This window comes from Lagenorhynchus albirostris, chromosome 12, assembly GCF_949774975.1.
Source record: "Lagenorhynchus albirostris chromosome 12, mLagAlb1.1, whole genome shotgun sequence".
Taxonomy (NCBI): Eukaryota; Metazoa; Chordata; class Mammalia; order Artiodactyla; family Delphinidae; genus Lagenorhynchus; species Lagenorhynchus albirostris.
This window is the reverse complement of record NC_083106.1, coordinates 36,545,271-36,562,242: the sequence shown is the minus strand read 5'-3', so window position 1 is coordinate 36,562,242 and position 16,972 is coordinate 36,545,271. Positions and strand designations below refer to the sequence as shown.

The following is a 16,972-nucleotide window of genomic DNA, read 5'->3' as shown; positions in this document are numbered from 1 at the left end:
TTCTAAATTTTCAGTCTGGTTCTTCTTTATATCTTCTATTTCTTTGATGACACTTTTTTTTCATTCATTTCAAGTGTGTTCATAACTTCTTGCTGAAGCATTTCTTTTTACTCTAAAATGTTTGCCAGATAATTCTAACATCTGTCATCCAGCTCTGTGTTAGCTTCCATTGGTTGTCTGTTTTCATTCATGTTGAAAACTTTATCCTTATTGATACAGCGAGGAATTTTAAATTGAAACATGGACACTTTGGGTATTATATTATGAGACTCTATATCTTCCTTAAATCTTCTGTTTAGCTGGCTTTCTCTGGCGCTCCTTTGGCAGGGGAAGGAGAGACACTGACTCATTACTTCCGAGCAGGGGTTAGAAGTCCAGATTCCCCACTCAGACTCTATTGATACTCAAGAGAGGAAGGGCTTCTCATTAAGGCTTGGAGACAGTGGAAGTTCCTGCTCTCTACTCAGCCTTCACTGGTACCTCCAGGGTACCAAGGTACCAGGGTACCAGGGAAGGCTAGGAGGGGTAGCAGTGCCTTGTTACTGCTCCCAGCTGGCTTCATCTAACACCACAGGGGCAGGGCATTGACCTCATTACTGCTGGTCATTGGTGAAAGTCCTGATTCTCCACTAAGCCTCCTCTGACACCACCCAGTTGGGAAGGGAGGGGTGCCTTCTTACTACAGAGTGAGGCCAGAAGTCTAGATTCCCTTTGGGGGTCTCTACAGACACTACGGAGGGGGACTTCCTCCTTCCTGGCAGGAATGAAAGTCCAGGCTCCCTGCCTCACTTCTCAGACACCACAGCCTGGCCAGGAGGGAAGACCTGGCTCCCTCTTCTTTGTTGCTGTGGCTGGGGAGTGGGGTTACAGTTTTTTCTGTGGCGTTGGCTAAAGAGGGCTATTATTGTCTTAAATTGTTTTTCTGTCTTGTTAGGCTGTCCCTTTCCTGGTCCTTTGGTTAGCGAGAGCAAGCTTTTGTTGGGGCTCTTTTATCTGTGCCTATTGGCATTTCTGTGTCATGGGCTTCTTCAGCCCCAAGTATGGTATATATGAGACAAAAGAAAAATAGGAAACTCACTCCCATGTCCTTCTTTGGGTCCCAAAATTCCTAGCCAGTCTACCTTCTTTCCATCTTTCAGAGTCTTCCTATGTGTGTTTTATATATATAATGTCCAGGGTTTTCAGCAGTATTTAGTGGGAGGGTTAGGGAAAAGTATGTCTACTCCAACTTCCTGAAAAAAAGTCCAGAAGATAGTATTTTAAACACTAAGGCTATTACATTTTCAATTATTACAATTAAATCTTTTTAAATACTTACCAAAAGCCTTCAGTTTCCTCTTCTCTATTAGCTTCTAAGTGAATTTCTGGGATATACAGTCATAATTCGGTTTGTAGATACAAAAAAGAATTTTAATCTGATTTAGTTATAGAGAGAAAATATCATTTCCTTTCAGCCAGTAATGATATCAAGATGATATATAATTCCCTATCAGGTGAATTAGAAGCGAATAAATCATATTAGATGTATCAAGGTGAAAAGATGAATAAAAATTAAAAGATTTAGGCTTAGCTCTGCTTTGAATGCCAAAGACTAAGACAACTCTAATATTTTGGTTTGTTACAAGTGGATAATTGTATGTTTGCCTAGTATAATACCACTGGTATCTTTCATTGTTACTCTGAGCCATCTTTAAATAAGGAACAGAATAAAATAATTTTATTTTCATTCCAGGTATTCATATCCACTATGACCATGTAGGTCACTGTTTCCTACTTTGGGAACCATTACACCCCTTCACATTGCCCAAACTCCTCTGAAACAGGGCCTCTTGCTCCTCTCTGAACATAATCCACATCTTCCCATAGGTTGCCTGAGCTCTGCTTGGAAGATGTTCTCACCTTTCCCGTTACCCTCTCAAAGCCTTACACCCCCATCTCTCGAGGTCTATCTCCAAAATGCCAACCTACAACCTACCCTGGGAATGGATTGCCAGTTCTTTGGGAAGGCAACACTTTAACTCAGTCTTAAAGGATGAGTTAGAACTACTCAAAGGTGGAGAGCTGAGCAAGGAAGGAAGGGAGGAGGAGATGTAGGGCATTCGCATACTTTGTTGGCAGAAGGGGTTAAAGAGTTAAGAACAGAGGGCAACCACCTGATGTATGTCTGCAAACTACCAACAGCTTAATACTGTCATAAATTCTGAGACAAGGAGTGGTGGGAAATGAGGCTAGACAGGGACTATACATCACATTAGGAAGGATATGTATTTTGTGAAAAATTTTATACTTCTTCAGTAGAAGATGGGGTGCTCCTTAAGTGTACTGCATAGAAAATTACATAGTTTGAATTGCAATTTGATACATACTCAAAGCCCTCTGGTTAAAGCCCTAATCTGTCTTCACAGCTTTTATTTCCGTTGCTCTAATATGAGGTCACAAACTCTCATCAGATAGAAGGACTGGCTCTTCCTTGAACACAGTCTATAACTTCCCCGCTTGATGAACTCGCTCAGGAAAAGCCAGGCCCATTTTACCTCTCCTCTGCAAAAATACATATAATGCTCTTCCAAAGGTAGCTGTGAGGATTAACGAGCTAACGCGTGAAATCACCCAGTTTACCGTTTGTCAGTTAGGAGACAATCAATTTTCTTCCTTCCTCCTGGCACTTATCTTAATCTACTTTGAAGTACAATTATATGTGTACCCCTGCTACAAGACTGCAAAATCCTTTAGACTGTGTCTAAAACAGTGGCTCTAAACGAGGGGCAGTTTTGCCTTTGAAGGGATGTATGGCAATGTCTGGAGACATTTTGGATTATCTCAATTATCAACTGTCTCGATCATAGGATGTTAGTAGTTATACATCCTATAATGCATAACAGAGTCCACAAAAAAGAGTTACTCAACCCAAAATGTCAGTGGTGCCGAGGTTGGGAAACCCTGGCTTGGTTCATCTTTGTGGCCTGGGCAGCAGTTAGCAGAGTTGCATGTTATAGGAAGTATTCAGAGCTGTAAGAAATTCGTTGAAACTGCTTTTCTGTAGGTAAATTTATAAGTTGCTGTGAGGGAGTAAAAATTAAATTAGACATGTATTTGGTGTAGGAAAATTGAAAGGTAACAGAGGTTTATGAATCTTTATTAATTTGGGAGAAACCAATTTCCATTTGTATTTAGAGGTGACCAATTTAAAAGGTGAAGTTCTCTTAATCAGCAAGCTTTTGTAATGAAATGCAGCAGGATTTACTTTTATATCAAAGTCACTCCCCTGATAGTTAAAAGAATGCAACCGAATACAATTAAAAGATCACTGGTAAGCAAAATACAGTGCCTTGGCTGCATTCTGGGAGTACAGTTAGTAATCTAGATTCTAGTGACACTTTAATGAGAAGTTTAAACTCACTGGCCCTGAATCTCAGAATTTATCAATGCTCTTTACCTAGATTTTCATTTAAAAGTAATTAAGTGATGAGTGAAAATCAAGAGAAAAGTTTGTGATTAGGAAAAAAGTTGCTTTGTAGATAATTCAAGTAGTAAGTATTTTAAACTGAAAAGAAGAGATAAACTACTGATAAATCTATGGCATTTAGCCACAATGGTAAGGCCTTCCTGTGGAGGAAGAAGGGGAGATACAGGCAGTACCCAGGGGATTTAACCAAACCCATAGCCTCTTTACCTCGCCACAGTCGGATTCAGCACCCATGACAGAGTACGCATGGGACTAGGTCCCTCAGTGATACAGGCATTTTCATGGGCCCTGGTGGATAAAAGATTAAGAAGTGTTAATCTGCTTCTCCATTACCTGTGAAAATGCTCAAATCACTGTGTGATTTTGTTTGGTCAAATCAATATCTTTGCTAAAGCCAAATAGGATACACTGGTTTTTAACAGTACCCTGTATTCTAAAAATAAGTCCCATAAAAACAGTAACCTGATGATTCCATTATATAAGGAGACTGTTCTTACTATCACAATTTTATTGCCAATAGCAACGTATACTTCAAAGAGAAAAATCCTTATTTGATGACTTTTCTAACATATTTTTAAAAACCTAAGTGCTAATGTAGCATCAGTGGTATGTTATCTAGCTCTCTGTTACTATGTGTGGTGGTTCAGATACTACACTTGGGGGTGCGAGGGCAGCGGGTCCACTGTCCCTCTCAGCCAGGATCTGAAAACAAAAGCTTGTGGAGAATATTTTGCATAAGTCTGCTTTCTCATTCATTGCTCTCTCTTAAGCAGGGTCACTGTTTCTGTGCCAGGAAAACCACTGTTTTATCTCATGCCAGATCTCTTTGGAAAAGAACAGAATCTGCCAGAACGTGCTTTCTTTCTCAAACTAAAATTAAAGATTTTCTAAAGTTGCTTTTAACCGGACCTCTGTCTCCAAATAGTTCTTCTCATTAAATACCTATCAGTGTACCCTCTGACTTAAAATGTTCCACTCACATCTTCCAGAAATACTGCAATCTGTCAGCTAATGGAAAACAAGTTCATTAGGTTTATCACAGCAGCAACTTTTTGCCCTGTACCTTAGCTTCCTGATTGAAGACTCTAGCCTTTTTCCCAAGGTTCCCTTCCCCGATGCCAAGTACTCAGTAGGATCAATGCCTGTCTGAAATGTCACCGTGAAAACTTTTCATCACTGTCCTGAGGACATGCCTTTAAGGATTCCTCCAAACTGGATTGTTTTGGAAAAAAAAATTTCCACATATCAGGAAATTAGTTTGCTTCCTTATACCAGTGCTCATTATTTGACTAAATAATTATACTTATATGAAGGAATACAAAACTACACCATCTGAGGGGACATATATCAAGGGGCTTTACTGTGCTCCTTCACAGATACTATTTCAGTGAGCAAAGACTTCCCTGACCACAGGGACCTCTGTTGTATGCTTCAGAAAGGATGCTCTGATGTGTGCAATCCCAGTCAAATGCATTGTGATATTCCTTACAGTTACCCACCCCGTTGCTCCTCTGTATCATGTCATCTTAACTATACTCGGTATGTCCTGGTTCCTGTTACTGGTCTAAATAAGAGTTTTTCTTACTTACAAAGTGTTGAGGCAACATTTCAAGGAATCTCCTTAATATTTTTCTCTCAGAACATTTTTCTGATAGTCAGCAGGAGTCCAATTTTAGTATCTTAGGCTCTGGGCTAATGAAAAGTGAATTAGAAGTTGATTGGCACAAATGCAAATGCTAATCCATTGATGAATGGCCATAATCCTGTATTTTTCCTCTGGATCTAAAATAACTTGTTGTAGATTGCCTGGCAATTAACAAATCTTAAACATAAATGCAGAACAAAGGAAAACAGAGTAATATATTCACTTATAAGGCACATTATATGAATCAAGAATCCACACTGGAGTCCAGATCCAGTCTGATGAACTCTTTTGGAACACTGAATCTAGTCAAAACCACATGCCTTTGAAAAGTCGCTCCCCCAGTGAGATCCAGTACTGTTGCCTTTTGCCACATGTCTAAAGCATCTTTGTTTTGTTTCAGCTGGCAGGGTTCATCTACGCCTGTTATGTTGTGAAATGTATAACTGAAGAAGAGGACAGCTGTAAGTATTAAAGCTCTGTTCTGTTTCTTTCAAGTTCAGAGCATCTTCTTTACTGCCTCTTACCTGCTTTCCTACTTCTCAGACAATATCCCTTAACACATCATTAGAATAGGGACTAAGCCCTTTGTGCCCATTAGGCTAAAATGGTTTTCATAAAAGTATCCAGCATATAGATAACTAATCAGTTTCACCCAGGACTACAAATCCCGACAATCAACAATTTGCAATAGTTCCAAAAAGTCTCACAAGAACTGACTCCAGATTGATTCAAGAAATTTGTCTTCATGAAACCAAACGTTCATATTTCCTATTCTTTCCTACAATTTGATACAAATAGCTAGAACTTTATGTCAGAGTCTCAGCATTCCGCACTACTACTTGATCCAGAGTTTAAATGGAGGTACCCTCTCACAAGCCTCTAAGTGGCTCCATTGTCCTCTGCTCTTCTAAAAATTGGCAGGTAGAAGGTTTCACTCCTTCCTTGCCCCCTAAGGATCTGAAATAGGAGGATTGGAAAAAGTACTTCAATGCTCTCTGGGTACTTGCCCATACAGCTATATTTATTCTGAGGAAAAATCAGAGCTGGGAATCATTTTTCTTGGTTTCCAAAGATATTCATAATGATTGGGGTGTTGAGACAGTGGAGGAAAAGATGAGGATCCACTGCTCTGTTAATAGGATGATTCGAGGAAAATACTCAAAGAGAAATATGTGTTTCTTCTTTACTTTCCAGTCATACTAGAAAGAAGGAGGCTGTATCATGTGATTCATTTAGTGGAGGTACATTCTCAATCATACTCACACACGATGTAAAATTAGAAATATACAGTGCATAGTTTTTATTGTTGTTTGCAAAAGGAAATGATAGTCCTTTACAAATAAGTGTTTGTAAAACACTCCTCAATGTATCAAGTGCTATGTCAGTTTTGGGATATTTTAAGATGAGTAGGGACTTCCCTGGTGGCGCAGTGGTTAAGAATCCGCCTGCCAAGGCAGGGGACACGGGTTCAATCCCTGGTCCGGGAAGATCCCACATGCCGCGGAGCAACTAAGCCCGTGTGCCACAACTACTGAGCCTGCGCTCTAGAGTCCGCAAGCCACAACGACTGAGCCCGCGTGCCAAGAGCCCGTGCTCTGCAACAAGTCACTGCAATGAGAAGCCCACGCACCACAACGAAGAGTAGCCGCTGCTCGCCACAACTAGGGAAAGCCTGCGCACAGCAACGAAGACCCAACGCAGCAAAAATAAATAAATAACTTTATTAAAAAAAAAAAAGATGAGTAATATGCAGTCTTTTACTTCTAGGAATTAAGCATTTTGTAGGGGAAAGAAACACGTGAACAAATAAGTATAATAAAGCTCTGTAGAGTGTATAGTGTGGGGTGTTAGGAAAGGAATCAGGAAAGGTTTCATAGAGAAGGACACTCTTGAGCTTGGTCTTGGAAAATAAATAGATATTTGGATAGCTGATACGACAGTAAGGTGATCCCAGGCAAAAGGTGAAAAAGAACCAAGACATATCACAGCCTGCCATGTTGGGGGCAGAGCAGTCAGGTTAATATGACTGAATTATATTCTGTGCTAGAGAAGGGTACCCAGAGATGACTGGAAAAGATGAGATAGTAGAAAAACGGTTATCACAGAGTAAGGAGTCTGGACTTTATTTTGTATAGCATGATGGCCAATGAATTGGCAGTTAATAGAAAGAGAGTAACAATCAGAAATGCACTTCAGAAAAAACATAATGGTATCAGTATGAAGGAGAGACTTGAACGGGAGGGTCGAGATGAAGGAAAGACAGACAGATCAGGACACCATGAAAATGACTGAGATATGAGATGATGAGGGTCTGGACTAAGCCCAGTGTTGGAGAGGGAGAGGATAGATATGTTATTAAACATAAAAATAATACTGATTAATGGGCTATGGAAGGGTACTATGTAAGCGGTAAGGAAGAGACTGACAGATTTCTGAATTTCTGATAATGAGTGAATGGATAGATGAAAATGTCACTTGAGGAAAGTAGAATGGGGATGCAGCAACTGGTTCAGTTTGGAAAGGTTAAGTTTGAGGTGCTTAACAAAGATGCATGAGAAGATATCTAGTAAGCACTTGTCCTATGCCCGAAAGATTTATTCTGTTGGAAGGGTAAATATTAGGAAAGGTAAAAGATATATGGATTTTAAAATGTATGGACTCCACAAACTATGTAAGTTCATTCAGCTATTAACCATTCAGTGTCTTTGTGCCAAATCCTTGATGAGTCTATAGGTTAAATTTCATATGGGAATTGAGCTTTCTCTAAACTATAATGTTTGATTTTATTTCACAATGATGTCTGCATTTTTATCTTCAGAAAAATACTGACACACCAAGTCTCCTAGACAGATAATCGGTATCTCTCCAGAATAGTACCTCCCAAGCGGGATCCCAGAAATGCTAGTCCATAAGCTATACTGCTCAAAAAAGATTCCAAAGCCAAGTAAGTTTGACACTGAAAATTTAGAATGCACATTTATGTATTAACATCTCTGACAGTACTGCAATAAAGAAGTATGTCCAATTTGTCCTAATCCAGTTTTGTTTTAACCATATTGTGTTGGATGAGATACAGTGAGGCCAGAAGCCGATCAAAGAGAGAAACCAAAAAGGGTTTCACTACATTCACGGTTCCCTAGGGAGAACACAGCATGCGATGCAGGGCCACTCAGGGAAAGCATCATCGTGGGTCATGAGGCAGAGAGAGAGAGAGAGGAGAGAGAGAAAGACAGAGAGAGGGAGGGAGGAGAAAGAGAGAGACACACACACACGCAGAACTGTAAGCAAGTGCTTTTATTGTGGTTTCCAGGGAAAGGACCAGGCAAGGCAGGGTAAAAGGGTTTAGCATTGGCTAAGTTTGAAAGAGGTCCCCATGAAATTCATGTTCACTGTGAGTGTCAGAGAATAAGGTTTGGGGCTATCTAAGGTCTCCAGATGTTTTGGGTGGGCCAGGCTTAACTTGGGAACAGCCTGTGGTCATTCTGTAGATGTTAGGGCATTTTACAGAAACTAAAAGTATAGTTAATATCCCAAACATTTGAACACGGAACCTTTTTTCATAAGAAATCTTAATATGCCAGGGAATTATAATTCCAGGGAACTCATTTCAGGAAATTCTGCCCTAGGTCAAGTTTTGGTCAAAGCCATGTAAATTCAAGGGGATGTGAAGTCACAAATATCTTTTGGAAGATAAGGCTTATCTTTCAAGCATCTAATAAACTGTTTTCCATAATGCTTATGTATTTTTATGTATTTTGACCACAACTCCTTAAGTGCCTTTATTAATCTAAAAGAAAAGCAGACTTATCATAGATAATTTTTCTAATTTTAGTCTTTTTGCTCAGTGAGTAAGATATGAACTACTTTCCTTTTTTTTATATCCTAGTAGACTCATGCTTATCATGAACATTCATGGGACTACTAAACAACCTGGAGGAGATGCTCATTTGGGCCAGTTCTCTGTCCAGTTAGGTCTGTTTACTTGTGGTCACTCACACACAGACAATTACGAATATTTGTTGAGTAAAATGCTTTAGATTGATATTTCCCATGCATTATCATTATCTTGATCACCTGTCTATATGTTTACCTCCAGGCACTGCCTAGAATACATGACTTCCAATGCTCAAGTGTAAAAAAGGTTGCAATTTCTATCTAGTTTTCAGTAATTATAAAGAAAATTATTTTGATCCTTTAAAAATGTTTTGGCTTGATGAATGTACAATAACACACACACACACACGCACACGCACACACACACAAATGCTCTCAGAAAGTAAGTCCTGAAAGACGGGAAAAGTTTAATGTATATATAAACAGGGAAAGGATCTCTGTGTAACTCTTCTTACCTGCTGTGGATTTGCAATGAAGCAACCTGATGGGAGTGTAGTACAGGAGGAGATGCCAGCTCCCTACTTGCCAAATTAGTTAAGTTTCCATTCCTAAGAGCCTCACAAGGAACACAGGACAGTTTGGGTTCTGTAGCTGTGCTGAGAATGGACTGTGGAGATAAGGGCCTAATTACGGCACCTGGAAGACTGAAATATTCTTGACATCAACAGGAAGCGGACCGGCTCTGTACCCATTTTTGATATCTGAGGCTCAGCAGCAAGTGTAGCCAGAGAGCCTCAGAGGCACCACACTCTAGGGAGCTAAGGCGAGGGTTCAGGCTCCATGAGCGAAGAGTCAAACTTAGACTCCACAAATAGCAATAAATCATCATTGAACTAGAGGGAGTTCCTGCAGGCACATCAAATGCCTAGGACTTCTTTCTTTATTTCTCCTTTTAAACAGTATCTCATTTACTTTTCTAGAGGCCAGTTTTATAAATACTTATATAGACACTTTAATGCAAAGTTGTTGTTAATTTCCCCAATGAAAACCCTGGGCCTTGAAGTTTACATCTCTGACCCTCTGTTTATCTAAGCCAGAGCCCCAGCCTGACAGGCCAACTGGCTGTGCAAACTCACAGGACAACACTGCCATCTGCTGTGCCTATCAGGAGATGACAACCACCCTTGGAGCAAAGATTTCAAATAGGAAGATGTGGGCAATTCCGCCCCCATGTATCAGTCACCTAGGGGTGCAATAACAAAATATAACAGACTGGGTGGCTTAAACAATGCATATTTATTTTCTCACAGTTCTGGGGGCTAGAAGTCCAAGATCAAGGTGTTGGCACGTTTGGTTTCTCCTAAAGCCTCTCTCCTTGGCTTATAGAAGGCTGAATTCTCACTTTGCCCCCTTTTCTCTGTCTGTGCATGCCCCCATGTCTCTTCCTCTTCTTATAAGGACACCAGTTTTATTGAATTAGGGCCACGTACTTATGGCCTCTTTAGCCTTAATTACCTCTTTAAAGGCCCCATCTCCAAATACAATCACATAGCAGGTTAGGCCTTTAACAGATAAATTTGGAAGGGGATACCATTCAGACCATAACATTCCATATCTAAAGATACACACACACACGCACACACACACACGTGCACGCACACACCATGTGGCTGTTGGCTATTTGAAAATACCTATGGGGAACAGAGTGGGGCTAGCTTCTGCTCACTGGCACATCAAATGCCTGTGGGTAAGAGGCTCCAGGCGGTAACGGTAACCTCCCTGCTCCTGGCTCACTGCCAGTAGGCAGGAGTTGCGGTCCGCATCTCCTGCTGTGAGGTGGGGTGATCTGCCTTCAGATGAGAAGCTCCTCACCAGAAAAAAGCTGGGACCTGCTCCAGAGAGTGTGCCTTGACACTTGAACTTTATTTGAGTGGGGCAACCATCACAACATACTTTTATATATTTGTAAAAGGCAGCGATATGTCTTAGGAGAAAAGACTTTCTCCAAGAGAGCGGGCATCCCTCGCTGAGCTGTCTTTGTGGCTGGGCTCTTCACTGTATCATCTGTTGCCAACCATGCTGAGTTTTCCTTATGACCTCCAGTGTTTTTTATTCCCCTCTACTTGTTCTCTCTGACAGTATTCTGTGAAAGAAATAAAATGTTCTGAGATTTCTGGTCTGGTGCCTTTTATTATACTTGTAGCTCTTCTCTCCCTTAATCCTCAGCTCTTCTGCACCAGAGTCTAATGTCCACTTACAGTGATAGAACTAAGAACTTATCAGCTTCATTAGAGTTGTTAGATGTGACAATTAAAAGGAAAACATGCAGCTGTGGAAAAATAATAACATATCCATAATAGAAAAAATAGGCAACATGATTTCTCAATTTTTATTATGTTTTCTTATAAACCTTTGCCTTAATAGTTAAACTAAAAATAAACATCAGTCCTCTGGAAAGTGGATCCATTTTTCTAAGTAGTCACTATCTTTTCTAAAAGAGATTCAGTGTGTTTGCAAATGTCCTTAAATATTCAAATCATCCGGGAAAATATGCAGAATGTCATTTTAAAAATATCCTAAGAGGGCTTATTTTGAAAAAAATATTGGAAAATTAATTCTAGATGTTTAAACACACATGTTCAGATACACACATGCACAAACCTACCAACCAAGCACAGATTCATAAAAGCCTGTCCTGAATTCTCCAAAATAAACTGGCCTTGGGATAAAAGTCATAATCGATTTATAGACTCTTTCATTTGAAAAGCAAACCACAGGAAATGATTCACTTCTCTGAAGCTAATAATTTTCTGTTATTTTTGTTTGATTTTTCTTCTAAAGCCTGCCGGCCTACACTTCTGTGTATTGAACTCTGTTCTGTATATTTCGATCGCTTTTCCAGTTTGACAGGATCATTGAGTTTGGATGGAATTCTTTGAGCACAAGGACACACTCTCCCGCCTGTGGGGGAGGGTGGAGGTGGCAAGGGAGGAGTACTCGTCCATTAAAAAATATTTGGCTCTTTCTGTTTATAAAGGAATGTAAGTTTACTGCAGAATGTAGAGAAAATACAGATAAACAAACAAAAAAGAAAATTAGAATGATTTCACAATTTTGAATTCTGGTTCTCAGGTAACATTTGGGTATATGTCTGCTTTCTTCCTTTCTTCTTTTTCTTTCTCTCTATCTGGTTGTTAGGGCCATATTATACAGTCTGTTTGGTAACCTGAGCTTTCTTTCTTATTATTTATAAACCACTCTCCAAACACAACCTAAGGGGAGGCAATTAGCAGTTCAAAAAAGGTGCCAAGTTCCTGGGTGCCAGGTTGACAGGTAGAGTTATGAGAATGGTGTGTCTATTTTTACTGTTCAAATATCATACTCAAGCAATCAAATGAAAGCGTAGTATATTATTGTTTTCTTTATAACATTTGTTTTGTAATTCTGAAGGTGACTGAGTGAAATAACCTTGTCCATATCTGCCAGGCTCCCACAAAATCAAAATGTGCTGCTCCTTTCCCCATCTCTGAACAGAATCACATGTGATTAGAGTCTTGCGCCCCAGACTTCAGAGGCTACTAACCTCGAGCTAGTGCCCTGCAGAATCATAGTGGGGCCAAGGTAGAACGTGTCACCCTGCTCCTCTTCCAACTTCCCAGAGCACAGGAGCTCTGCATTTATTTAATTTTACAACTCTTGATTCCGCTTAAGATTTCTTGTGAACTAAGAACACCACAGAGTTTGAAATGATAGGAAACTACTGCCTACTGCTCTATTTCAACACTTTAATTTTATAGGCCGATATAGATTAAATGACTTGCCCCAGGTCACTGAGCTTATCGGTGAACTTCTGACATAATATAGCGCATATTGACTCCCTCAGGGTAAGAGTATTAGGGGATGTTAGTGGGGACCACAGCTATCTTGACCACGACTACATCCTCAGCATCCAGCCTACCCCCAACCTGAAGCAGGACTCAGTAAGTATATGGGGAAAAAACGAATCAATCCGCTCTCCACTAACATTTCTTGGACTGTATGGAAACTCCTAAGGAAATGTGACCTTTTTTTAGACCCTAATTGATTCTAAGTAAATGAATAATGAATTAGAATAAAGCAGCTTTCATCGTTTTCTAGACAAATGGAAGAAAGCAGAAAGAAAAGATAAGCTGCCATATGTAAAAATAAAAGACAGACTAGATGATCAGCACCTGAAACGAATGCTTACATATAGATGTGCCTCCTGTCAATCACATGCAAGCTCCTATCAGTGACAACAGCCTTCCCTAACAGCGATACAATTGTTACACTGTCTCCCAAAATTAGTGCTGGTCTTTTTTTCAGCCCGCTGTTAAGTTGCTCCCTCTTGTGGTCAGGGGAGAGAAAACATATGCACTTTATTTTTAAATTTGGATATTCAGGTCCAAATTGAGTCTTCTTTAACAATCACTTCTCATATTCTCCCTTTTCTCTTAACGTCTCCTCCATTATACTCTACTGCTTATTATACACACACATACATGCACACTATGATCATCTTTAAATAAATCTAATGTTCCCCAATCAAAAATAGTGGGGAAAGAAATCGATTCATTCCCTATCCTTTGTTGATTCGAAACAATCAGGACCTTGTTTCTACAGAGTCAATGTTGAGGTAACTACATTCATACTAGCAAAGGAGGACCTTTAACTGGGGTGTAATAAAGGAGGTATGTGGTGCAGAAAACTGATGTGATCCAGTAGATGAATAATATCCAAGTTGTTTTAATCCGCCTCAATGGAAAAGAAAGCAACAGCATGTGAAAGGAAGGAGAAGTGGTGACATTTACGGAAATGATTAAAGGAAACATCTCCCATTTTGATTATTCTGCCTCTTCCAATTCTCTAATACCTAGTCCACCTGTACTGGGTGTCCTGTACTCGTTTCCTCACCATCTCTTTCTATACCCACATGGATAATGACATGAGAAGGAAAGAAGCTAAGTGGCAGAAAAATAGGATGCTTTTAGCACCAATATACAGGCTCACAAAATAAAATTGCTGGGATCCCTTAGTCCTACCTTGAAAGGACAAATGAGAACAAGACAAAGAGCTGGCCCAGGAAACAGAAGTCTTAAAAGCTCTCTAAAGCTGAGACGTGCTAAGAAAGAAGACTGTACATTCAAAGTTAGTCTTTTGATAAATGATGCTGGCTGTTGCCAATTTCATTACGACCAGTTTTACTTTAGTGGTGGAAATGGCATCTAATAGGAACAGAAGGCCAAGCTTAGCTATCTCCTTCTTAACAGCAGGAGGACTAAAAACACAGCATCTCTAAGGATGGCCACCAGGTATGCAGAATGAAAACGTCTGAGTGGAGCAGCCTTACACAGAGCGCTGCAAGAGTGCCTTGTAAATAAGCAGCGTAGGGCGAACCCTCAATCCTGTGACATTTAAATGAGGCTGCTCCAGCAGCAGAGTCAGGAAGGCCTCCACGAGGATGGGTTGGCATTGTGTGGCAGGGAGTGAAGGAGAAACAAACTTAAAGCTCACAGGAGGCGAGGTTTATTTAAATAATAGAAAGTAATTAGGCTGAAGACAAAAATCAGTGATGGCGTTTTAAAATTACAATTAATTTAAAGGTTAATTTCCTTTGGTGTTAAAATCTTATTTAAAACATTTACCAGGAAAGGAAATGAGGATGTTACTATCAAGAGGTGTAGAGTGCTTCTGGGAATCCATGCCTATTATCACTGGAAAATTAGGTTAGGCCCAAAGTGAGAATTTCAATTCATTTCTGTGTATAATAGATGGCAGTCTGGTCTCAGTGTCAGCAGGGTTGGCTGGGGCAGTGCAGGATTTGCATTTTTTGTTTGTTTGTTTATGGGATTAATTGCAAATGTTTCCAACAAAGAAGGCTAGTTTATACATGAACAATCCTGACACACACAAAAAATTGGATACGGACTGCTGCCTTTGTAACTAATGACGCTGATGTTAAAGGAATTCCCAAGAGCACAGAGGCAAAGGGACACACATAGTCACTCATCCATATACCTTCATCCCGGAAGTAAATTAAAAGGGGGCCACAGTATTTCTGTGGGCTCCAAACCTGTCAATCCGATGCTTCTCTCCCAGGTCCCACCATTTTCATCACTCTGTTTTCCAACTGGGAATTGTCATGTCTCATGTCTCAGGTTCCAATATACCCTATTCAGCAGTTCATCTCCCTGGAAACTTGCTTAGTAAAATCAATGCATAATAGTAGTAACAGCCAGAGGGGAAACAACTCCTTTGCACTAAATTTTCCCATTCGTGACGCCTTTGCAGATTTGTTCATTTTAAATGTTTTATTGCTATTATCAGTATGTAAACCAACCCCACAAATATGGAATTGTGCAGATCATAGCTCTATGAACAATATTAGCAATCACCTGCTTTAATCCCCTAATTTTACAGCTGAGGAAAGGAACACTGAAATTGTTTTGCCCTGAGTCAATCATTTAGAGTCAGTGCTGGGAGCAGAAGTTGTCTCCCGATTCTAGGTATACTTTACACATCACTTCACTGTGAGACTCGACATAGATTCTTCCAACACATGTTTGCTGAGTAGCCACTGCACATGGTAGGCTGTGTATTAGTCACTAGGCACGAGGCAGACACTGTCTTTGCCCTCCTGATACTTACAGCCCAGCACACAGTTCACAGGAGGAACTACGCCAAAGTGTGATGAGTGTTCAGACAAGGAGAGTGGGGGTAGGGGGACATAGCCCAGGGGTGCCTCATCCAGTTAAGAAAACTAGGAAATTCTTCCCTGAGGAAATGACATTTCCACCGAAACCTAAAGGACAAATCAGGGGGATATGCAGAATTTAACAAAAATAGGTGTCTTTTTTAAAAAGGGTAACTTTTTCCACCCGTATTGGCCAAATGGACACCATAATTCACACAGGAATCATCTTAAGTGTTTTTAATGAACCCCATACAGCAAATCTAGTTTCACCTTTCTCACATGGCTGGAAAAATATTAGAGTAGCCACTGGACATCCTCATACCTGAAACTGCTATTGTTGTTCTATAAAGATGAGTAATTTAGGTTTAGTCCTCCTTTCTGGAGGCTGCAAAATAATGCGAAGATTGTGTTAGCAAAAATTACAAGGGGATTTTAGCATGCATGCTTTATTTTTCATTTTCCTAAATATGTATGCATTGATGTGCCCACATCCTAATTAAAACCACTGCGTTTAAGTGGGCTGTGCCTTCTAATATATATATATATATATATATATATATATATATATATCCTGGATGTCAGTTGAGAAGACATACCCAATCATGTCTAACTAGCTTGCCTACAGCCTGTAATAACTGCTCTTTCCAATTTCGACAGCAAGGCATGTCACATAATGGAAAGCCATTCTAATAGGGGAGAACAAAACAGAGACTGGTAAATCTAATCCACCCAAATGGCATGGCACAAAGTGAGGCCAGGCACCTTTAAGATAAAGTTTACTTAGCCATTTCATCATATTCTGCACACGATTCCATAGTTATTGAAAGTAACAAAGATATCTGAATACATAATTTTCTAACTCTAGCTTTACAATTTCTCGATCTTCTCAGCTCTTACCATCTTTGTCACCACTCACTTCAGCTACCTCCTTAGTTCCCTTCACCAAGGAGGCTAATTTTTATCACCTTCATTATGGAGGAAGAAGGCTTCTCAAAAATCACCAGTTCTAAAATTCTCTGCCTGACTATAAACTCCTATCTTTACTCCCTCCTTGTTCTCCTGCTTCCCTCCTGGAGGAATTTTTCTTCACCTTTATTTAGGAGCTTGCCTCCACTGGAATCTTTGTTTATCTTTCTGCTCATCCTCTGTCTCCTGAATCCACAGGAGCGGTGATGCTCTTACAGACACACTTAGTTTCCTTCCTTGCTTTCTCTTCCACGGTCCTTGGATTTTCCATGTCCCTGCCTGACGAGGCTCAGGTGCAGCTTCTCCACTCCTAACCCTGGGCTGCTGCACGTGGCTGGAGAGAGTCCCT

The 16,972-nt window shown here is 40.2% G+C and overlaps 1 protein-coding gene across 1 annotated transcript in view; it reads left to right on the top strand.

The window, feature by feature from the left end:
• The window catches only part of NKAIN2 (sodium/potassium transporting ATPase interacting 2), a 981,640-nt gene that overhangs the window by 952,616 nt on the left and 12,052 nt on the right, over positions 1-16,972 (top strand). Inside the window, exon 7 of the mRNA XM_060167694.1 lies at positions 5,512-5,572. Within this exon, the coding sequence (XP_060023677.1) occupies positions 5,512-5,572 (61 nt within the window). The remainder of the gene's footprint in view (positions 1-5,511; positions 5,573-16,972) is intronic.